At 46.3% G+C, this 23,542-nt stretch overlaps 1 protein-coding gene across 1 annotated transcript in view; it reads left to right on the top strand.

Moving 5' to 3' along the window:
- The window catches only part of HLCS (holocarboxylase synthetase), a 206,719-nt gene that overhangs the window by 176,125 nt on the left and 7,052 nt on the right, over positions 1 to 23,542 (top strand). The window contains exons 7-9 of the mRNA XM_032354736.1: positions 15,563 to 15,630; positions 17,079 to 17,239; positions 22,259 to 22,373. Coding sequence (XP_032210627.1) covers positions 15,563 to 15,630; positions 17,079 to 17,239; positions 22,259 to 22,373 — 344 coding nt within the window. The remainder of the gene's footprint in view (positions 1 to 15,562; positions 15,631 to 17,078; positions 17,240 to 22,258; positions 22,374 to 23,542) is intronic.

Here is a 23,542-nt window from a genome sequence, read left to right as displayed (position 1 = left end):
GAAGATACATGGCTCATTAATTAATTAGCTCACAAGACCTTGAGGAAATTCCTTTTTTAAAAAAGATTTATTTATTTTAGAGAGAGAGCAGAATTGTGAGTGGTGGGGAAGGGGCAGGGGAAAACGGAAAGAGAATAGCAAACAGACTCCGCGCACTGAGCACAGAGCCTGATGCGTGGCTGGATCCCATAATCCTGAGATCATGGCCTGAGCTGGAATCAAGAGTCAGATGCTTAATCAACTGAGCCACCCAGGCGCCCGGGGCTTGGAGAAATGTTTATAGTGAGGGGAAGATGGTGCTGTGTTGGCTGGTATCCTTGCTGTTGGAAGCCTTTCGTAATGAGGTAGTGACCACGAGTGCAAGTGTCGTGTGTGTGAGAGAGAGAGAGACAGAGAGGGAGAAGGAGAGACTGAGACTGCCCTGTCCCTTAACATGCTTCATGGGGCTGAAAACCACCCAGGCTTGACCTCTGGTGTCTGTGAAAGAAGTCAGTCTAGGGGAACAGAACACTAAGAAGGAACTCAGACATTTCCAAGTCACAGTCTTGTATACAGTGGCACTCACTGGTGTACACTTTCTGTCTGATTGCCAGTCCCTCGTGCCTTTCCCTCTTTCCCCTTGTCCTTAACTACCAATCACCACCTTAGCTCTAGAAAATAAAATCTCCTCATTTGTGGGCATGTTTCTGTGTTATCTTAGAGGATAGAAAAAAAATGCAATACTTTATTTCAGGAGCTGTGATGGCCAGAGGAGAAGGGCACCCTTTAATGTTGTAGCTCTGGAGATTTTTCAAGAAATTTAATTTTTAAAAAAAAATATTGAGAAAGAGCTTTTGGTGAAATGGTTTCAGGACACCAGCCTTTGGACCACCTGTATCCTGATTACTTAGGGCATAGCCAATCTCTCTGGAGATTGGGATTCGATGGGTCTAAGATGAAGCCTTAACATCTGTGTGTTTTGTTTTTGTTTTTGTTTCCTTAAAACTCCACAGCAGATTCCAACGTGCATCTTTGTTAGAGGACCTAACCCTGGAGGCACCTTTGATTCTATGACCTTGACTCTATGGTCAGGATCCCACCTTGGTTGAGCTTGGTGGTTTCTAATAAAGACTGAGTCCTCTGTTAAAACTGAGTGAAAAAGGCAGCACAAAACATCTAAGTATGTTCTCAGTTTTTTTTCTAAAGTTTTAATGGAGATGATTGAGACTCTTCAAATGGTTTCCCTTGTGACCTGTGTCTTGTTAAATGTGAGGAATGCTCTGTGAAATGTCAGGAGACCTGATCATTCTGGCTGATCTCTACCAGACCTGGTGCATACCTTCCTGAGAAAGTCTAGTATGTGTCTAGCCTGACAGTGGGCAGGTGAGGGGGAAGCCTCAGTTCAAATTCATAGGCATAATTCCTTAACTTTGTCCGTGGTAATGGGACTCACTGGTTGATCCCCACATGTTGTGAATGATACAGAACTGCAGATGCAAAGAGATTTGAGGCAGACCAGGAATACGAAAGCCATTTCAAGAAGAAATAGAAAAGGCTTCTCTAGGAATTGTCCTATAGGATCATTAGCCAAAACTTTTTAATTCTTGCTGCTAGGCAAGACTTCAGTAGAGAGAGCATGGCCACAAAGCAAATGAAGAAAAAAACTCAGATCTTCTTTAAGGAAGTAGATAATATGTTAAATCTGTTAAAGACAACACAAAAAATTACAGACCAGTATCACTTCTGAGCCTTGATATGGAAATAAAAAATATCCAGCACCACATTAAGAAAATAACATACCGTGATCAAATATTTTTTTCCAGGAGTACAAGGTTGGTTTGATATTGGAACAAACAAATTAATATATTTATAGCTATATCAGTTCTTTAATATGTTAATAGAGTGGAGGAGGAAAAACACATGGTTGTCTCCATAGATGCTGAAAAAGGATTTCATAAAATTCAACATCCTGTCTTGATAAATATATTCCCAAAATAAGAATTAATAGGTTTTTTCTTAATGTGATTGCATGTGTGTGTGAATACTAAAGATAGTGTCTTAGTGGAGGAACCCTAAAAACTAAGGGTTCCACTGAGGACAGAAACAAGGCAAGGAGGATAGTCAGTAGCTCTCCTTCTACTTAGCATTGCACGTAAAGTATTGGCCAATCCAAACAGAGGCATAATTGAAAAGGAAGAAAAACTATCTCTATTTGCAGATGTTATAATAGTATGCCTGGAACACCTTAGAGAATCATTGGTTCTCTAACTCGAACACTAAAAGAATTCAATGAGAGAGCAAGATATAAAATTAATGTGTGGGAATCTATAGTCTTTGTATATACAAACAGTAACCAGCAAAAGATATTGTGGTATGCAATCACAATAGCAAGAGATAAGATAAAATACCTAATGAATGAACTTAACCAAAAAAATGTGTAAAATTTACATGAGATGATTTTGAAACATGTCTGAAATCCACAAAAGTAACCTGGAAAAAATGTAAGATGTTGCCTGCTGGTAGATAGGACAGTTTGAGATCACCAAAATATCAGTCCTCCCTAAGTTAATTCTTTTAAAAGATTTTAATTATTTATTTGACAGAGAGAGACACAGCGAGAGAGGGAACACAAGTAGGGGAAGTGGGAGAGGGAGAAGCAGATTCCCTGCAACTGAGCAGAGAGCCTGATGTGGGGCTCAATCCCAGGACCCTGGGATCATGACCTGAGCCGAAGGCAGATACTCAACTGACTGAGCCACCCAGGTACCCCTTTCCCTAAGTTAATTTATACCTTTAATGCACTTGCAAAAAATACCATTTTTAAAACCAACAAGCTAGGCAAGTGGATGCTAACATTTGTTTAGAAAAGTAAATATGCAATAAGTCAGGAAAACAATGAAAATAAAATGCCATGAGGTGTTACTAGCCTTGCTGGATCTTAAAACACACTATAAAGCTTCTATAATTAAAACAGCATGATACTGGCATGTGAATAAATGGAAAGACCAGGAGCACCTGGGTGGCTCAGTTGGTTGGGAGACTGCCGTTGGCTCAGGTCATGGTTCGGGAGTCCTGGGATCGAGTACTACATCGGGCTCCCTGCATGGCAGGGAGTCTGCTTCTCCCCCTGACCCTCCCTCTTCTCATGCTCTCTCTCTCTCTCTCTCTCTCTCAATTAAATAAATGGAGTCTTTAAAAAAAAAAAAAAAGTAAAATAAATAAATAAATAAATGGAAAGACCAGCAGAATGAAATAGAAAGTCTAGAAATGGAACCAAGTGCATAGAGAAATGTAGTATTCGATAACTGTAACATCTCAAATTTGTAGGCCAAAGGTAGACTTTTAAACAAATGATCCTAGACAATTTGACAGATATTTTGAGGGGGGAAAAGGACAAAATCAGACCCATCCTTTTCACCATACATAAAAATAAACCCCAAATCGATCAGGGATTTAAACTTAAAGTAAGATCCTATAAATACCAGAAACAAGTGGATGAGTTCCTATGGAACTTGGGTGTAGGCTCTAAAGAAACAAAAACAAGAGGCAGTAAAAGAGTGATACAGTCAGTTACATAAATATAAGAAAAAAATCAAACATTTTTGCATGGTAAAAAATAAAAAACACCATAAACAAAATCAGAAGACAATAACCTGGGAGAAAATATTGGCAAGACGCCACAGATAAAGCCAGACCATTCCCTGATAGATAATGCCTGTTTAAAAATGGGCAAAAAGGGGGCGCCTGGGTGGCTCAGTGGGTTAAGCCGCTGCCTTCGGCTCAGGTCATGATCTCAGGATCCTGGGATCGAGTTCCGCGTCGGGCTCTCTGCTTAGCAGGGAGCCTGCTTCCTCCTCCTCTCTCTCTCTCTGCCTGCCTCTCTGCCTACTTGTGATCTCTCTCTGTCAAATAAATAAAACCTTTAAAAAAAAAAAAATTTAAAAAAAAAATGGGCAAAAAGACGTGAACAGGTAATTCACACATACTATATATAGAAATGGCTCTTACACATAGGAAAAGCTCACAGGTAAGAGAAATGCAAATTACAACTACACTGAACATCAGCTCACACGGCTAAAATGGAAAAGGTGTGACGTGGTGAGGTGGTGGGGGCACAGGTGTGCCATCCGTGTGGTAGTTTCATTCGTAATGCAGGAACTCCCGCAGCATCTCACAAAGCTACATACACATTTGCCTTCTGACCCTGCATCCCAGTCCTAGGAATTTACCCGAAGATCCACTTCAACAACACAAAAATATGTGAGAATGAAGGTATTCAGTCTGCTGTCTCTCGGAGATGACCTAAATGCCCATCTGTAAGATGGTTGTTGAATAAGTCGTGCTTCGTGAACACAGGGGGACACTCCTCAGCTTTGGAAGAGAATGGGGAAGAGCTCTAAGATTTCACAGAGTGTTTCCAGGTCATAGTGAGTGGGGAAAAAAACAAACAAACCCCAAAAGACCAGGAGTATCTGCAACATGGTAACTTTCTGCAAGGGAGAAAAGGAAATAGTGTGCACATATCAATTCGTTTGTGTAGAAGGAAGGACCAGGAAGAATAAGTCAGAAACTAATGACATCAGTTGAATTGTTGTTTACAGAAAGGAGTTGGAGGGAGAGTTCCCGGTATAGACGAGGTGACACTTCTCAGTAGGCTTTTCTGTGTAGTTCTGATTCTCAGAACCAAGAATAAGAAAGAAACAAGAAATTACAATAGGAAAAAAACAAGGATGGGAGGAGTGACCCTATAATGGTACACAGAAGTACAATTAAGCGTGGCCTTATTTTAGATGAATAAGGTAACCACACTAAAGTGAAAGACACGAAGAAGGAGCCCAAGGAATTTGTAAACACGGAGTTGGACTGTGTACCCTCAGGCTAGAGACAAAAAAGAACTGCGGATAAATACAAGGCTGGTTAGTGAGTTTGTTTTTCACAGTAGCATGGGGTCCGCAGTTCTGAAGCCACTCTCTGTGTATTACAGTGTTGAGCAAATAAGTAAAAATATCCGAGATAATGGGAGCCAGATTTCTCATTACTGGAGAAGGAAGTTACAAACATAGAAAGAGGGAGAATAGAATGGACCATGTGGTATTGAATTAGAATTGGAGTTTTCAATGGACTTCAGCGGTTTTTAAGGTGGATGGATGGATGGATGGACGGACGGACGGACGGATGGATGGATGGATGGTCGGATGGATGGACGGATGGATGGACGGATGGATGGAGGGATGGACAGATGGATGGACGGATGGATGGACGGATGGATGGACAGATGGACGGATGGATGGATGGGGTGGGGGGTGGGGTCAGAGGGAGGAAGGAAGGGAAAAAGGAAGTAAGGAAGGGAACATACTTTTTTGCTATTTCCTAGTATCCAGATCTGTTTTATAAATGTCATTATTATGCAGGGCGCCTGGGTGGCTCAGTCAGTTTAAGCATCTGACTCCTGATTTCAGCTCAGGTCATGATCTCAGGGTTGTGGGATGGGGCTCCACTTGGGCTCTGTGCTCAGTGTGAAGTCTGCTTGAGATTCTCTCTCTCCCTCTTGCATTCCCCACCCCTATCTCCAAATGAATACATAAATACATAAATATTATTTTTTGCTAAAAGGAACCAGAGCTGTATGGAGAAAAGTCTGATTCCAAGGCGGAGAAATTTGAAAGTGAGTCTGGAACCTCTTCTTATGCCAGAAAGTAAGGAACCACTGAAAGATGACAGGGACATGTCAACAGGATCCAGGCAGGGTCAAGGAGCTTCCACCTGCCAAATCTGGGGCAGTTTTGAGCATCAAAATAAATAATGACAGGAAAACATGTAATCTGTTAAATCAAATATGAATCCATAAATCCATTCTGACATAACTAAATAGATAAATAAGTGAGGGAGAAACAGGGTCTTCTTACAGTAGCATCCCGCCCAGTAAACACAGAAGAACTCATGAAACCAAATCATTATTTGGCAACCATGCAATAAATAATCTATTCAAGTGAGATTGGGCCCTGGATGCTAAAACTAGTAGGTTTCATGTTATGAAAAACAGGATATTGATCTCTCCACAAGTACTTGTTAATTACAATGGAAAAACAGTAACTTTGTGGTGGAAAACCTGGCACCTACCACCTTAACCGGGTGGATCAGGATTAACTCACCAACACGGGACCCCGCATCTGGGAGGGCCTCCCGACATGATGCACCAGGAGGGATGCAGCCTCGCTAAGAGCTTTGTTCTTGCCCAAGATGCTGGCCTGAGTCCCATCAGGAGGAGATTCCAGATCGTCTAAATCAAGAGGCATTTTATAAAATCCCCGTGGGGTGCCTGGGTGTCTCAGTGGGTTAAAGTCTCTGCCTTCAACTCAGGTCATGATCCCAGGGTCCTGGGATGGAGCCCCACATCGGGCTCTCTGTTCAGCAGGGAGCCTGCTTCCTCCTCTCTCTCTGCCTGCCTCTCTGCCTACTTGTGATCTCTCTCTCTCTCTCTGCTTGCTTCTCTGCCTACTTGTGATCTCTGTCAAATAAATGAATAAAATCTTAAAAACAAACGAAAAAACAAAATACCCGTAATGTCTAACACTCTTCCAAAAAGGTCTCAATCATGAAAGACAAAGACTAAAGAATGGAAGCCAGTCAAGGGAGGTGACAGCTAACCTCACCAAGTGATCTGGGTTCGATCCCAAACCAGAAGGAAGGTTGTGCTTTACCGTCCAGGGCATTGTTCGGGCAGTGGGTGAAATTTGGATACATTCTGTAGATGAGATCAGAACTTGGCAGACTGTGGTCCTCGGGCCGAATCTGGCCGGCTGCCCGACTTTGTACCACTTACAAGCTCAGAGTGGTTTTTACATTTTTAAATGATTGGGAACAAAATGTAAAGAATAAAATCTCTACGACGTTCTAGGAAAGGCAGAACTGCAGAGACGATGAAGCCATCAGGGGTTGGGAGGAGGAAAAGGGGGAGGATGAATAGTTGATGAATAGTTGGGGTGCCGGGAACTGTTCCACGTAGGGCGTGTACGTTTGTCCAAACCTGTGAGGTTGTGCTGTACAGAGAGTGAACCTAATATTAAACCACGGCCCTGGGGCGCCTGGGTGGCTCAGTGGGTTAAGCCTCTGCCTTTGGCTCAGGTCATGATCTCGGGGTCCTGGGATCGAGCCCCGCATCGGGCTCCCTGCTCAGTGGCAGGAAGCCTGCTTCTCCCTCTCCCACTCCCCCTGCTTGTGTTTCCTCTCTCGCTGTGTCTCTCTCTGTCAAAGAAATAAATAAAATCTTTAAAAAAACTTTTTAAAATTAAGTCTGTTAATTTTTTAAAACATACTATGTTGTGACACATGAACAGTATATGAAATTTACATCTCTCTTTTTTTTTTAAGGTTTTGTTTATTTGACAGAGAGACACATAGCGAGAGAGGGAACACAAGCAGGGGGAGTGGGAGAGGGAGAAACAGGTTTCCCGCTGACCAGGGAGCCTGATGCGGGACTTGAGCCGAGGACCCCGGGATCATGACCTTATCTGAAGGCAGACGCTTAATGATAGAGCCATCCTGGTGCCCCAAAATTTAAATTTCTGTGTCTAAAAAGTTTTGCTGAACACAGACACACTTACTTATGTGTCGTCCGTGGCTGCTTTCTGTGCTTGGACTATGGGACTGAACAGTTCCTACAGAAACCCAGTGGCTCGTGAAGATGAAACTGTTTACTGCCTGGCTTTTCATAGGATAGGTTTGCTGACCCCCAGATTAGATAATAGTGTTAGATCACAGTATGAAGTTCCCGATTTTGATCACTGTACTCTGATTACATAGAATAAGCCCTTAATTTTTAGGAAAGACACACGGGCATACAGAGGGATAAAGAGATGTGATGGCTGCAACTCACATATCTCAGGGAAGAAAAATGAGGGACGGACAGACAGACAGAGCAACCTGTGTGGTAAGGAGTGAATATTTGGGAAATCTGGGCGCCAAGGGAGAGTCATGTAGGAATTCCTCATATGTTGAAAGTCTACCCAGTGCCTGCAGGAAAGCGGTTCCCAGATGTCGGCTCGCCCCGTGCTCAAGAAGCACCAGCGTCTGTCTCCTGAGCTGGCAGCCCTGCCTCCCAGCAGAAGGCCCTCTCTTGGGGTAGACATCTCGTGGCGATGGCTGTGGACACGCTCTGTGGGGAGACCCTCCACATCCAGCTGCAGGGGATGCACTCTGATTGGCCTGAGTGGTGGGTTGAGAAGATCCTGAAACTCAGTGGAGGGCTTAGCATATCGTCTTGGAGTTCCTGCGTTTGGTTGTACAGGGAAGGCTGGCGTCCAGGAGGGGAGGATCTAGGGTCGGGACCGCTGTTGGACACGGTCAAGGTCATAGCTGTCGGTGCTGTGACAGTCTCCAAATACATAGCCTCCTGTCCACCTGCAAATTCTGTAACTGTATCAGAGGTAGAAAGAGGTGATGCTCAGGTCCAATGTCGGGGTAAGACATAGTGGTGTGTGTTCATCTGGATTGAATAATACTGACCAGCATCAATAAATGCTTGGTCTGCTAGACAGTTGCCCCGTTCTGAATGCTGGATCCATGTGAGCCATGAAATGAGTTAGTAGTGGAGGTTCCATCATGATGTGGGAGCGGGGGAACGCTAGCGGAAGACCCGGGAGTGGTTGCCATGCTAGGAGATACGGGAATTAAACAGCATCTCCACCAGAGGGTCCAACCCACCGGCCTCCTTCAACAGAGGTACCGGTGGGGCCTTTGCTTCTGGGGGGTCCTACAAGGGGGTCGTCCAAATTCCCATTTCGCCTACAGTTGAACAGCAAGAGAGAGGATAGCGAACAGGATGTAAAGTGTATTTATTTACAGTATTCCTAGAGTGGACTGGTAACAGGTTGTTAGAGCTTTAAATGTCAAAGCCAGAAGATACGGGAAGAATATGTTAACCAAACCGCCGTATTTTGTGCCTCTGTGCGTCAGCCGCCAAAATTAATGGCAAGTGATCACCTAAAGAAAGTGCTGTCTTTAAAAAAGTCAGCCCATTAGGGACGCCTGCGTGGCTCAGTTGTAGTGTCTGCCTTCGGCTCAGGTCATGAACCCCTGGTCCCGGGATGGAGCCCCACCTTGGGCTACCTGCTCAGCAGGGAGCCTGCTTCCCTCTCCCTCTGCCACTCCCCCTGCTTGTGATTTCTCTCTCTTTCAAATTAAAAAAACAACAAACAAACAAACAAACAAAATCCCACCTTATAAATAAATAAGTAAAATTCAGACAAATAGCTAGTTCAGCCAACAGCTTATAGCTTCACTGAGGGGGTTCAGAGACCCAAGAGCTGAAAGGGAATATTTTCCAACCGCAATTACCAGTGTCAGTCTAAATGCTTTGTAGCCCCGTGTGCAGATGTCAGTGCATGTCTAGATAAGAATGCGGGGGTGTACATTATTTCTAGCATTTCTGAAGAGTCCTAAAACACGTACACATTCCACTGCTCCCCCCTCTTCCTGACCACCGTCTTCTTTAAGCCCAGGAAAGAGTCACGGGAGGTCTTCTGACAGCAGGAAGTTCTAGGATCCACGCAACAAAGAGAAAGCGCTATGTTTAAGCACCCACCTAGTGCCAACCCCACACCTGTATTCTGTTTCCTTCTTACGGAAACCAGAAGAAATGTTCCGTTTCCCGAGTGACCCGAGAGATTTAGAGAGGGGGAGCCCCTTCCTTGATGTCAGTTTCGCCAACGCTGGGATTTGAATTTGAATCTTGATCTGATTCCCTGTGTGACTCTGCTCTGCTGGGGTGTTTACAAAGCTCCTGGGGAACCTGTTCTTTCCTGCCAGGATTCCCCCCCTATTCCCCCAACGTCTCCAGGTCCCTGGGTGGCACTGTGCTTCCTTGGGACTGTCAACCCCAGCTTTGCATCCACACGCCTCGCTGCCTGTTCAGAAATCACTGCGGCATCCCAGAGCCCTCCACGCTCCTCGCTCCGTTTCCCGTGGTGTTACAAAAGCTGCTGTGCTTTTTTTCCTAAAAAAAAGTGCTGCACAGTCTTATATTGAAGGCAGCTTTAAAATTTAAAAAAAAAAAAAATTGCATGGATAGAATCCGACTTTTTAAAAACAAAAATATCTTTGAAATTTTAGCTTTTTAACTTTAAAAAAAGTACTGCCTGAATATGATGGTTGGCGTTTGCCATGTCATCTATTTTTAAAAGTTTCTGAAATGAGGTCTAGCGCTGTTTCCTTTGAACTACGTAGGTGTCAGTGGGGTTATGAATAGTTGGATTTATCTTCCAGGAAAGTCTTTAAAAATTAAAAATCAGAAATAGGGACTTATAAACGTCTCACTTTCTGGGTTCTCCTCCTGCCTCATCCCTACGCCCTTAACTGGGTTCTTTTTCACAGAAAGCATGGCGGGTGGGGGGTGCTGTCTGACAGTGTCTTTGTGAACACCAACAATAAAGGAGATGCCAGAGCTGAAACTCCCAGGGGGAAAGATATCAAAGAAAAGACAAAGCCTGCGCGTAAGAACACGAGTTGATGAAGCTCCTCCATGGCCCAAGGATGCCGGTGGCCTCGGGCACGCCGCCTCCGCAGCCGGGAGGCCGTCTGTGCAGGGACAGTGAGCAGACTCAGCCTGTCAGCAGTGCTCGGGCTCGGGCTCCCCAGGGAGGGGGAGTGAGGGGCAGGCACCAGTGAACGTGCACCGTGTGCATTTCGGGGAGCGGGAGGGGGGGTCCATGCAGCGAGCCTGGCAAAAACCCAGCGGGTGGGCTGCCGTTGCATCGCAAAACTGCGGTCTCTCCAAAGAGATGAGCTTGTTCAACCAGGAAGCGGGCGGGTGCGTGCTTGACCCACTTAGAGCAAAGCTGAGGTTAAACACATCTTTTTTAAAATAACGTTTTTCCTGGTTGTAAAATGAATGCACCCCGAGTGTAGAAATACTAGGAAACCCAGAAAAGGATAAAGAAGAAAATAAAAACCGCTTGCAATCTCCCCACCCAGAGATGACAGGGGACAACGTGAAGAAGAAATTGAAATCGCGATGTGCTGGTTCCACGTCCATCTTCTGGGGATGCTGCCGTGTGTCCTGTGTGCTTCTAGAAATGCACATGGGAAGAAACAGCTTACATAAGTGGGACCAAACGTGCTACTTCCAAGCGCTCGTGTCTATTGTCCATGTGATGAGAATGCCCGGAACCGGACCTCATATACAGCATCATTTTCATAGCTCCACAGTGAGGAATTGCGCCAGTCATCAGAAACCAAGTTTGTAAAATGTAGCTGTGTATTTGTTTAAAAGAGGAGAAAGTTTAGAAGATAATACACTTTTAGTGAGAAGGGGGACTTATTTTCTTCTTTGTACTTTTCTGTTGTTGGTGGTTGTTTTTGTTTTGTTTTCCAAATAATTACACTCCTCAAAATAACCAGAGCTAATACTGTGTTGTATTTTTTTTTTAATTTTATTTATTTTCAAGAGAGTGAGAGCACAAGCAGGGGGAGAGGGAGAAGCAGGCTCCCTGCTGGGCACAGGGCTCGATCCCAGGACCCCCGGATCATGACATCAGGACCTGAGGCGAAAGCAGATGCCTAACCCACTGACCCACCCAGGCGCCCCTTGTGCTGTAATCGTTAGCAACTCAAAAAAGTATATTTTAAGACATCATTAGATCCATGCTGTGAATAGGGTTTTGCCTTCTGATTAAATCACCTGTCGGTGTCCAATGGGCTTCTTGCCTGTATCACTGATGGCGAGTGGATAGTGTTCATGTGACGATGCTATGAGGTTTTCATGTTGTTCCAGCTTTTCCCATTGTGAGGCTGTGATGAACAGTTGTGCCCCTGAGTTATTTTGTTTCCCTGTCTGAATACTGCTCAGGATGCATTTCTGGAAAGATGGTCACTGGGTCAGAAGGTATAAAATTTTTAAGGCTTTGGTTGCAAGTAAATGAACAGATTGGTTTTAAAAATTTCTACTCCTTAATACTATCAAATACACTTTTGCTCATAATAAAATGGGTGTTATAGATAACTCTTACTGTCTTATTTAATTTAATTTTTAAAAAAGATTTTATTGATTTATTTGAGAGAGAGAGAGAGATCACAAGTAGGCAGAGAGGCAGGCAGAGAGAGGGGGAAGCAGGCTCCCCGCAGAGCAGAGAGCCCGATTCAGGGGTGGATCCCAGGACCCTGAGATCATGACCTGAGCTGAAGGCAGAGGCTTAACCCACTGAGTCACCCAGGCACCCCTGTCTTATTTAATTTGAAAGCAGATCTTTTAGTTCTTTTCTTAGAAATACTTATGAAGAATTAATTACTAATAATATCTCTAAACATTAAATACCATGCTTTTTTGGCCAGAATTTTTTGGAATAATTTTTAAGGATAACCAATCATCTTAAAGAAATTTTAAAATAAAAAATCATCGGGGCACCTCTCTGCCTACTTGTGATCTCTCTCTGTCAAATAAATAAATAAAATCTTATAAAAATTAAATAAAATATAAACATATAAAAATAAATAAAAAAAATCATCATAATAAGGCCTAATAAATAAATGAAGCTTAAATAAATCTCTCTCCCTCCCTTTTCTCTGAGTTTTATGTAGCTGGAATAGAAGTATATGTCGTTTTGTATATTTAGGTTTTTTAATTTAGCAGAGTGTTGCAAGCCTTTCTTCCCACATGCTCCTCATAACTATCTTTTTTTAAAATTTTTTATATAACTGTCATTTTTAATGACTGTGAATTATTCGGTTGACCTCACCTGCACAACGTACTCAATGCTTCCCTGTTGAACATTTAAGTTATTCCCACATTTTTACGTCCGTAGCACTGTGGGGAATGTGGACTGTTTCCTTGGGTTTGAATTCCCCCCAGTGGATCGCCTGGGTCTGAGCTTAAATTGTTCCTTCAGAATCTTCACACACGTTCCTACTGGCCTGTCCTCTAGCTTAGTCTTAATTCTTGAAGCTTTATTCCAGCCACCTGGTGAAATGGAGCGTGTTCCCGTTGGCAGGGCACCCACTAGCTGCTGTGAAGTCCTCGGGAACCAAAGTGGTCACATTGGCAAAGTGACGGAGCCCTTTTCCCGCATGCCCCGTTGGCAGACTCGAGGGAGCGCACTGATAGGTCTCCGAAACCTCTCATTCCACATCCTTCGCAAACCAGAAAAGAAACTCCACAGCAGCAGGGACCCGATTGCTGTGTCCCTTCTTTCTTTTCTTTTCTTTTTTCTTTTTTCCTTTTTCTGTTTCCTTTTGTGAGAACATCCGCAGGCCGGGGTGGGAAGGCATATCTGGTGTCTCCTTTCTGCTAAAGCAAACTCCAGCGACTTCATTTTCAGAAATGCAAAATTCGTGAAGTTCATAAATGCCTCTTTGTTGACCGTGAGCCGTGTGGTTTGGGCCCCGGAGTTATCTCAGATAGCGCAAATCAATCTGGCGGCCTCCAGTTGTCTCAAACTGAGCTTACCTCCCTCCCCCGCTGTCCCCTCCCTGCAGAAATTTCCTCTTGGCCTTCAGCTGCACAAACTCCGTCTTCTCATCAATATGCCCTGTTAACTGCTGCCAAACCTCCGGCCGTTGACTGCATATGTTCCCTTAATCATTTCTCTTTGTTCTAGAAGTCTGTGTTTGGTTTCTAAACCACCCCCCACCCCACCCCCTCGCCTCATTCCGCCATCACCATCCCTGGCTGGGCACACGACTGTCTACGTGTTTATCTAAAGAACATCCTAGATGGCCTGCCATTGAGAGCGCTCTTGCAATCTGCTCACAACGCGCTAAGTCATCCCCCACACGCTCCCCTAGAAAAGTGCATGAGCGGCACCCCCCGCAGCCTTCGGAGCCCAGGTGAAGGAGGGGTTTAAGGAGCTTTCTGGAAAGCATGAGGTTCCAAGAAGACAGTGTTACGTCCCCGCACAGACAAAGATTCCTTTTCTGTTTTCCGCTGGTCCAGCCCAAGAAAAGGACACTTTATTCTTGGAGCTCAACCATGTAGAAGAACGGCCGGTGTCAGTGGCTTATTCATGGGGTCCAAGAGAGATACTTCTGGAGCTGTGCTTCTTGCACGAGGAAAGTGGGCTTGGCACGCGTAGGCAGGCGGCCTGCTTGCTGGGAATGCCCCGTGCCGTTGGCACCGGCCGTCCCCGCCCGACATGGCCCACCCAGCTCCTCTTAGCAAGCGAGGGGGTCTTCTGGGCTCCCTGTGACCACGGTCTGCACACGCCGGGGCCGAGCTCTGCCGGCTGGCAGTGTGCAGGGAGGCGGTGTTTTGTTGTTCCCTGCTTGTAAGTGTGCTTCTCCTCTTACCCCTTGTAGACCCCCCCCCACCCCCTACCCTGAGCCCTGAGAGCAGCGGAAGAACCACCAGATCGGGGTTCAGGGCCCTTTCTTCTCGGCTCGGGGAGTGCTGTAGAACTCTGGAAACTTATTGGGAGCTTCCTACAAATACCTTTTCTCTGTCTCTCTCTCCTCCCTCCCCCACCTCTTCCCTCCCCCAAAAGTATTTCAGAGAGTCCCCAGCACCTGCACAGACAGTGGACCAACCTGATTTTTGCTTTGTTTCATAAATCCTACCACGAACCATGCCCGCTCAGGACCTGGCCAGCACCTTCTGGGAATGCACAGGAAAGCCTTCCGAACGCGGACTTAAAATATGTAGAAAGTAGCTGGAAGGAAATTCTCGGTGTGAGGGATTCCCCCCCCCGCCCCCCACACTTTCCTTTTCTGAAAGAAAAAAAAAAAAAAAAAGGTTAATGTTGACTCATTTGGTGGAGATATAAGGCACTTTCCTACCTATCCCCAAAGGGAAGTTTGCATTCTTTTAAATGAAACCATTTTAAAAGCAGAACTCAAGCCTGAAATGATCCAAGGTTCTCGGACTTCTCAGAAGGTGTAGATTTATTTACTATAGTTAAAACATAATTAGTTCTCAGGGGATAGTGTATCTTTTAAACGGCTTTATTGCCACCATATCGGCTTTCTGAATAATCAGAAACTTCTGTTAGGATTATGTTCTAGTGTTCGGACAGAAACACACCGTAAGTAGAAACAAACGTCAGGAACTGCTAGTTGTCACCGGGCGAAGGGACACCACATCAGGGGGAAAGAAAGAACGTCTCAATAGGATATTCCAAAGAAATAGAATCGAACAACGTCTTTTTTTTTTTTTTCTTTTTAGGATTTTATTTATTTATTTGGCAGAGAGACACACGAGAGAGGGAACACAAGCAGGGGGAGTGGGAGGGGGGAAGCAGGCTTCCTGTCGAGCAGGGAACCCAATGTGGGACTCGAGCCCAGGACCCTGGGATCATGACCTGAGCCAAAGGCAGCGGCTTAAGGACTGAGCCACCCAGGTGCCCCCAGTCAAAAACATCTTAAATGAACCAACAGCTCAGGCGGGCACCCCCAACCCCACTCTTTTTTGATTCAAGGGTGTTTTCTTAGTCTCTTCTCCTTTGTTATCAGAGGCTGGGAACGGGGTCAGTAGCCCTTGAGACCCGGGAAATGGCCCTTTTTCTTCCCCACGCACCCCTGCAGATGAGTGCAAACAGGGTCTGTAAGCTCCGCGGTCGTGTCCCTGTTCTGGCTGACCAGTCTTTCCCACCGTTTGCAGGTTGATGTTTGAGATCCCGCAGGAAATGGGGTTAATAGCCATCGCAGTCCGCCAAACGCAGGGCAAAGGTCAGTCATCTTTTGTCATCGTTTCTGTTGTTCTGTTTTCTAAAATCTGCGCCTCTCGCGGCCAGATTGCTGATTGGGAGGGTGAGATGATCATGAGAAGACTCAGGTCGGGAGTGCTTGTTTTCAGACCCCCAAAAATGGAGGAAGAGGGAGGGAAACTGATGAGAAGGCTGAGTCTTGGTACAATTAAAGCTTTCTCTTGAACCGGGATGGTTATTAATGGCGGGACATTCGCTGGGGATGCTTTTAACATTCCGTCACCTACATCTTGTAAATTCTTTCAGACACATTGTAAGCATTGCAAGTGTGTGAATCGTTACTGTGTTACAGAGACATTTATTTGCCCGAAGGTTCTCTGGGAGGTGCCTTCTGGGTCCCTGTTGAGTGTCCCGTGGAGAGCCCATTCGTCCGCCAGCCCCCACCCCAGCTGCACGGCAAAGTCCATGACCAGTGGTCAGTGCCCCTTCACTAAGTGACCGTAGAGAAGCCAACAGCTGCCCGCAGCTTCCGCCACCTGCTGACCCTCGGAAACGAGAGCCCGCATCCTCCCAGAATCCACCCGGGGTCCAACCACAAGCAGACTCTGTGCTCGGGGGCCACTTGGCCCCCCTGCCCCCGCCCCCGTGGTGCCAGGCCAACCCAAACGTGCTTTTAACTCTCAGAGGCTCTTATGCCTTTCTCAGAAGGAGGAACGAAATAAGAAATTCACTGTTTCCCACTTCTTTCCTTTGAACACGTCTTTTGGACATAACTCAAAGAGAAAATTCATTTTATCCAAAGCTGGGGTGGCGTAGGGGGGCTCAATATGGTGGTTAAAAAAAAGAATGTAGAAGAACTTCCTCTCATTTTGATCATTTTCTTTTCTTCTATTTTAGGAAAAATAACTCTGAGAGTTAATATCAGAGATTACTTTCTAAAGTCTGCTTCCTTTCTTCCTCTCCGTAGAACAGTGAGATATAACTCACAGACCATACAGTTCCCCCAATTCAAGTATACAATTCTGAGGTCTTTAGTATTTTCACAGGGTTGTGGGACCATCACCACAATACGGGTCACTTCTAAACTGTGGTGTCCAGGACCTCTCCTGGACCAGGACAGACCCAGCCCGGTTTCCCTGCTGTCTCTGTTTTTGCCGGCATTACCAGATGGTGACAATTAAGCGCACAGTCATGTTCAGACCCTGTAGGACTTTGAATCATCAAAGTGTAAATGATCTGCTCACTGAGGCAGAACACTCCACGACTTACCAGAAACCGTTCAGCAACACAGCACCAGACTTTAAAACGCTTCTCTGTTCTGGAGTCAGCCCCAGAAATTCCGAGCATCTTCATCAGTGTGGGCCGATCACACGTGGGGCTCTGAGTCTGGGGCCCGTTTTCGGGCACCGTGCATGGGACTGTCCACGGGGCGAGGTGGCCGCTTTCCTGATGGGGACCTCTGTGTTCCAGGGCGGGGAGCGAACGCTTGGCTGAGCCCCTTGGGGTGTGCCCTGTCCACCCTGCTCATCTCCATCCCGCTGAGATCCCAGCTGGGACAGAGGATCCCATTCATCCAGCATCTGATGTCCCTGGCCGTGGTGGAGGCGGTGAGGTCCATCCCTGAGTACCAGGTACGTGAGATCCACCCACCGCAAACCCACCCTGGGTGCAGATCTCAGTTGGGGTTGGTGTGTGGGTGTGTCCAGATGACCCTGCGTGTAGAGTTGCAGGCGGCTCTTGGCCAAGCTGGCAGCAGAGTCCTCGCTTCTGGAGTTTTAAAAGCACCGTCAGCTCTTAGAGTGGCTCCAGGTTCACCAGGATGGGTTTATTTCCCAGAATTCCCTTTCTGTGCTACTGTCAGGTTGCTCAAGCATCTTAGGGCAAGCCTCTTTTTTTCCCCCTCCTTTAACTGAAGCACATCAGACTGACATCACACTGTTGTGTCTTCTGGTGAAAAGGCTTATCGTGTGGAGCTCAACAGCCTTCTCAGTCCCTCTCTTCATTTAGCACCGTCTGTGCTCAGCAGAACAGCTCTTGTCTGTGGCTACCCAGGTTCAACATGTGGGTTCATTTGGGGTGTCTGCTCCCCACCGTAGGGACAGAGGTGCCTGCTTCATCATTGCCATCGATGCTTCTGCATCAGTTAGTAAGGAGACAAGGAAGAGGGCGATTAATGCAGTTTTCTTAGACGAATTTCATGTGAATATCAAAAGGAGGTTCCTCCCCAGCCTCCCTCCCACCTACATTTCTTGCATCAAGCTGAACACAATTATAGTATTAATTCCTGAAGCAAGAGGCTAAGATCATGACTTTCAAAGGGGCCTGATCTCGTGTTAACAGGGAAGCTGTCCTCCCATCCGACGTGGTCGTGGCCTCATGGTCACCGTGTGTAGGACTAGGGTGTGTGTTTCCCAGATCACGTGGAGTCCCTGGTACGCACACTGGAATGTGACGTTTATAGCAGCGTTCAGCATCCTTGTGCTCTATGTCAGGAGGGCCTGGGCTTCTCCAGCTGTCACACACCTTCACAGGTCAGCCTCATAGAAGGCAGTTGAGAAGATAAAGTTCTGTCATGGGGCACGTATTTTTAATCCTAGCAGCATGCTCATTAGTCTTAGGAAAATAATTTAAAATTTACATCAGGTTGCCTGGGTGGCTTAGTTGGTTGAATGTCTGCCTTAGGCTCAGGTCATGGGATCGAGTCCCACATCAGACTTCCTGCTCAGCGGGGAGCCTGCTTCTCTGCCTGCCATTCCCCCTTCTTGTGCTCGCTCACTTTCTCTGATCAGTAAATAAATAAAATCTTTTTTAAAAATTTGAAGTTTACATCAAGTGCCCTCCTTAATGCCCATCACCTAATTACCCCATCCCCCCATCCACTCCCCTCCAGCAACCCTCAAGCGCTGAGTGTTATATGCAACTGATGAATCACTAAATTCTACTCCTGAAGCTAAGAGTATACTATATGTTAACTAAATTGAATTTAAATAAGTTTTTAAAAAAAGAACAATGCTAAGAAAAATATGCAAAAAAAAAATTTATCAATTTCATGTATCATAAAGCATTATATTTCTAAAAAAGGGAGAATATTAAGAAAAGCATGCAAAAAACAGTGTTAATCATTTCTTGCAAACTATTATAAAGCATAATTATCTTCTTTAGAAAAGTAAAATTATGGGAGGAGGTGGGGGAAGAGGTAATTGGGTGGTGGACATTAAGGAGGGCATGTGGTATAATGAGCACTGGGGGTTCAATAAAACTGATGAATCACTGAACTCTACCTCTGAAACTAATAATATACACTATGTTAATTAATTGAATTTAAATTTTAAAAAGGAAATGAAAAAATGGCAGGAAACAAGAAAAAAATATATAAATAAAATTTAAAATTTCAGTGAGTCTGTTTAGCTTTTCCTGGCTTTGATCGTGACCTTGTAGCCTCACATGTTAACTGAGCGAGCATTCTCTGAGCGCCTCCTGGGCCGGGAGGCTGTGCCAGGCACTGTGGGCAGCGAGATGGGAGGTGGGAAGCTTGCCCTCTGGGAAGGTGGGTGGCGGGGGGGGGGCTTACACCTCCTCCTGCTCCTTGAGGAGCTCCCACCCAGTTCCTGTCCTGTTTCTGCATTTGTGCAGTTCAGTCTCACCTGTGTGGTGTGACTTTGGTTTGGGATTGGGTTTATTCTGGTTTTATTTTACTTTCAGTTTTACTGAGATAGAATTAACAAACTCTACCGAGTAAATTTGAGGTGTATAGCCTAATGACTTGGCATACATATATTGTGGACTAATTACTGCATCAAGTCACCCAAAAAGCATTTTCTCCCCTTGCAATGAGAACTTTTAGCATTCACTTTCTTAGTATTTTCTAAAATGTTTTATTTAAATTCAATTTAATGAACAAATATTGTATTATTAGTTTCTGGGGTAGAATGTAGTGACTCGTCAGTTGCCTACAACACCCAGTGCTCATTCCGTCACGTGCCCCTCTTAATGCCCATCCCCCAGTTACCCCATGCCCAGTCTCCCCTCCCCCTCAGTGTTGCTTTTGGACAGAGCCGTCTGGCCGACACAGTACAGCTCCAGGATGGTTGGAATAGGCCCCAGTTGCATAGAGTTTGCCTTTCTTACGTCCTTGGCCAGATGTCCCTGTCAGCACACAGATTGTGACCGTCTCCCTGGACCAGAGCTGGTGTCCCGGGAACGGCTGCTGTTCCTTCCAGAATCCGAGCGGCGTTGCCTGCTGTCTGTTCCGCAGTTCCTTCTGTCCGCGAGGTCCCCGCCGGGCGCCTGGAGCCCTGCACCCCCACATTCCTGCTTCTGCTCCTCGCCGCCCCTGCAAGTTCTGTTTGCCCTGGAGGCCCAGCTCCGGTGCCATTACCAGAAACCTCTGGCTACAAACTCCCTCCTCTGAGTAACCTTTCGGCATTTGCAGTTCTGAGCTGCTTTTGCGGTGTCTCGCATGGATCGCTCGGAAGCAGAGTGATTCGTGTCCCTGTGCCATCTCCTGTAAAGTAACCAGCGATTTGAACGCAGGATTAGTTTTCTGCCTGTTCCAAAGGGCCTAACACAGTGCTATATGCCTGGAGGCCCGCTGCAGCTGTTCGAATAAATGATTGAGATAGTGAGACAGAAGCATGCAGCCTTTCTCTGTGTCTTGAAATAGAGGGCATTGTTTACTTGCACGAGAACCCACGATTCCATAAGCTGCAGCATTAACTAACTAGGTCTGAAAAGGTGAAATAAAATAGGTGCCCAGGGGCAGGACCAGCACAGAGGGAGCGGAGCTGCTGCTTCCATGCCGAGGGAGCAGTTTCCAGGCCTGGGCAGGGACTGTGCTGGGCATGGGGGTGACCCAGAAGGGCAAGAGAGGACAGAGAAAGGGACCTGGGAGAGTGGCCAGAAGCGTCTCCTGTGTTGCCCGGCGTCCCCTGGGACAAGGTGGCAGAATGCACCCCCATTGAGATCCCTGTTCAACCACAGAAAAAACCACGACACTCCCTGCCGGTTACAGGTCCTGGTGCACCCCCTCCGCTTACTTACACTTTTTCTGCTTTCTTCTCCCACCTAGAGCGCTCTGCTAAGGCAGACGAGCTTCTGAAGAACAGAAACGCGTTCCGTCTGGCCACCATGCAAAGAAGGCTTTGTTAGAGGGAAAGAAAGGAATTTCTTGGTTGCAGCAGGTTACATAGCTAGTGTTAAGTACCTGGCGGGTGTGGGCGGGGGTATCAGAAAGCCCTGGGTTCAAATCCCAGCTCTGCCGCTTCTGAGTGTAACCTCAGGCAAGCCAGGCCAGTCTCTCCCCGCTTCAGTGTCTTCCTTGTTAAATAGAAGTGAAACTAGTACCGCCACGTGGGTTTAGGGTAAGTAACCTACAGACCAGTGCTGAGGTGGGGCTCAGTGCCGGGCAGGCCCTCAGGGAAGGAAGAGCCAGCATTGTGGGATCGGAGACCTCCTGATATTCTGCAGTCTTTTGGTTTATTCCGCGGAGTGTCTTTCTTCCAGATTTTCTTCTTATCCCTACACATGGCCCTACCTGGCTCCCAACCCCAGGCCCTGGAGGCCCGGCAGCTCCGGCATCCACTGGGTCTCACCCAGTCAGTCTCTGTGTCCCTGCTTAAGATTTGCAGCAGGAGGTGGAGGTTGGGGGCGCCCAGCTCAAGGCAGTGTCCGCCCTTGGACCATTCCACTGTGACCATGACTGGGAGGCCCAGGCCAGACTGCCCAGGTTTGCTTCTAGACAGAGGCAGCGAGCCTCAGAACAAATCCATTCTGTTACCTGTTGGCTGTAGGCAGTTGGTTGAGGCCTTTGGTGATAACCTGGTGAACCAAGTTCTTTCTCTATATCTCTCTCGGATTCTACTTGAGACATTTCTACCCACCCTTGGTGACAGTGGTTAACTTGGGCCATCTTTCTCTCTTGAGCGTGAGCTCCTTAAGGAAAAAGAACCTTGCGCGTATTTCGGTCTTTCTGCACCCTGCCCCCCGCACACAGCAGGCACTCCGCGGGGGTGGCTATTGACATGGGGACCCCTTGGAGACATTGCAGGTTCGGTTCCAAATCACCACAATAGAGTTTTGGTCTCCTGAGGCATATAAAAGTCACATTTACCCCACACCGTGGTCTATTAAGTGTGTAATAGCATTCTGTCCAAAAAACAGTGTACTTACATACCTTGATTAAAAGATACGTTATGGCCCCCAAATGGTCACCATCATCGGAACCTTCAGCCAGTCATCACTGCAGATCACAGATCACCATACAAAGGCTGCAAAGTTTGAGATGTGAGAATTACCAAAACAAGGCACAGAGACCCAAGGGGAGCAAATACCATTGAGTAAATGGCACCACTAGGCTTCCTGGGCTCAGGGTTGCCACCGACCTGGGATAATGGAGAGTGCGGGGCTGTGGCGAGAATGCCAGATTTATTATGCCAGGTATCATCTGTAGGTCTCTCTCCTGGCCCCAACGTGGTCCTTGACCACTGGGTTGTCCCAAAGAAGGGACTGGCCATCAGAACAAGAGGCAAGGATGAGATCCTATGTTCCATAAGATTCCAGAGTCTCCTACTCATCTTCCTTTTAGCTGGATGACCGCTCCCGGCCCCTTTGTGTCCCGTGATGGCTTGATTAACGTGCACATTTCCCTTTAGGATATCAACCTACGCGTGAAATGGCCCAACGATATTTATTACAGTGACCTCATGAAGCTTGGTGGAGTTCTGGTTAACTCGACGCTTTTGGGAGAAACATTTTATATACTCATTGGTGAGTTGTGAAAGCCTTTCGTCCACATTTTTCGATGAAGAAAAACAAAAATAAAAATGGTTTCTACATGGCTACCTTGGGGGGAGTGGATTACATTTGGGATTACTTTTTCTTTTGACTCTTGAGTTACGGAGCACAATATGTATGCAAAACAGGCCAGATTGGTTGAAAGCCCCGTCCAGAGGTTTAGCGTTCCTGTCTCTGGCCATGGAAACCACCAAATCGGTACCACATCAAATAGGCTTTTTCCTGCACCTCTCCACACGCCGGCTTCTTGTCGAATTAGAAGTGGTGAAAATAAACATTTAATATGCCATTTTGTAATAAGAAAAGAAAGCTAACTTCAAGGACGGGGCTGCTGGTGCTTTTTGCATTCTCAATTGAACCTTCCCCAGCCATGAAAAAGTTGCGTGGGTTTTTGGACTTTTTTGGTTTTTTGTTATTTGACCTTCAGAAGACGCTCCAGGCTGGTCAAGGTCAGGTGCAGAATCCCGTTTCCCCTCAGCACATCCACATCAGGCAAGAAGGATGCAGACACAGTTTCAGAAGTTCTTGGGCTCCTGCCCCTCTGACTCTCAGCTTCTCCCTAATGTGCGGGAGAACTCACTGTTCAGAAATGAGTAATGGGCAGGAAAACATGTGATGATGTGTCTTTGGGAAGTACCAGCCAGAAAGTGCAAAGCTGGTTTCCAGCTCTGCCACCAACTGGCAATGTTATCCTGGGCCAGCTGCTTCAGTCTCCAGCTCTGGGTCCCATTTTTAAATGCGTTCATGTCAGTGTCGGGGAAAGGAAAAGTGGTCCTGTAGGGGGAATTCATGGTTTTTATGTCAATTCTTAAGGCCTTGGGATGTGATAGGGGACAGGAGGAAAGAGTCATTCCCCAGGAGGGGTGCCCTCTTGTCCTTGGAAAGACATGGCCCGAGTTGGCAGTAGTCAGTGCGGCTGTTTTCCCCAGGACTCTGAATTTTCTGAACAGAAGGGAGGTTTTTCAGCACCATATGCACTTAATTGAATGCCTTACGTGCCAGTACTGTGTGTTGTTGGAGAACAAATGAAGAATTGCCGATTCTTTCCTGTTGCCGGAGTTACTTATTCTCTTTTTCCAGATGTAATTTACATTGCTTTATATTTTAATAGCCAGCATATTTAAGCCCCCCCCCACCAAACT

This window comes from Mustela erminea, chromosome 1 (assembly GCF_009829155.1).
Source record: "Mustela erminea isolate mMusErm1 chromosome 1, mMusErm1.Pri, whole genome shotgun sequence".
Lineage (NCBI taxonomy): Eukaryota > Metazoa > Chordata > Mammalia > Carnivora > Mustelidae > Mustela > Mustela erminea.
The sequence above is the reverse complement of the archived record's forward strand: the minus strand, read 5'-3'. Positions and strand labels throughout refer to the sequence as shown.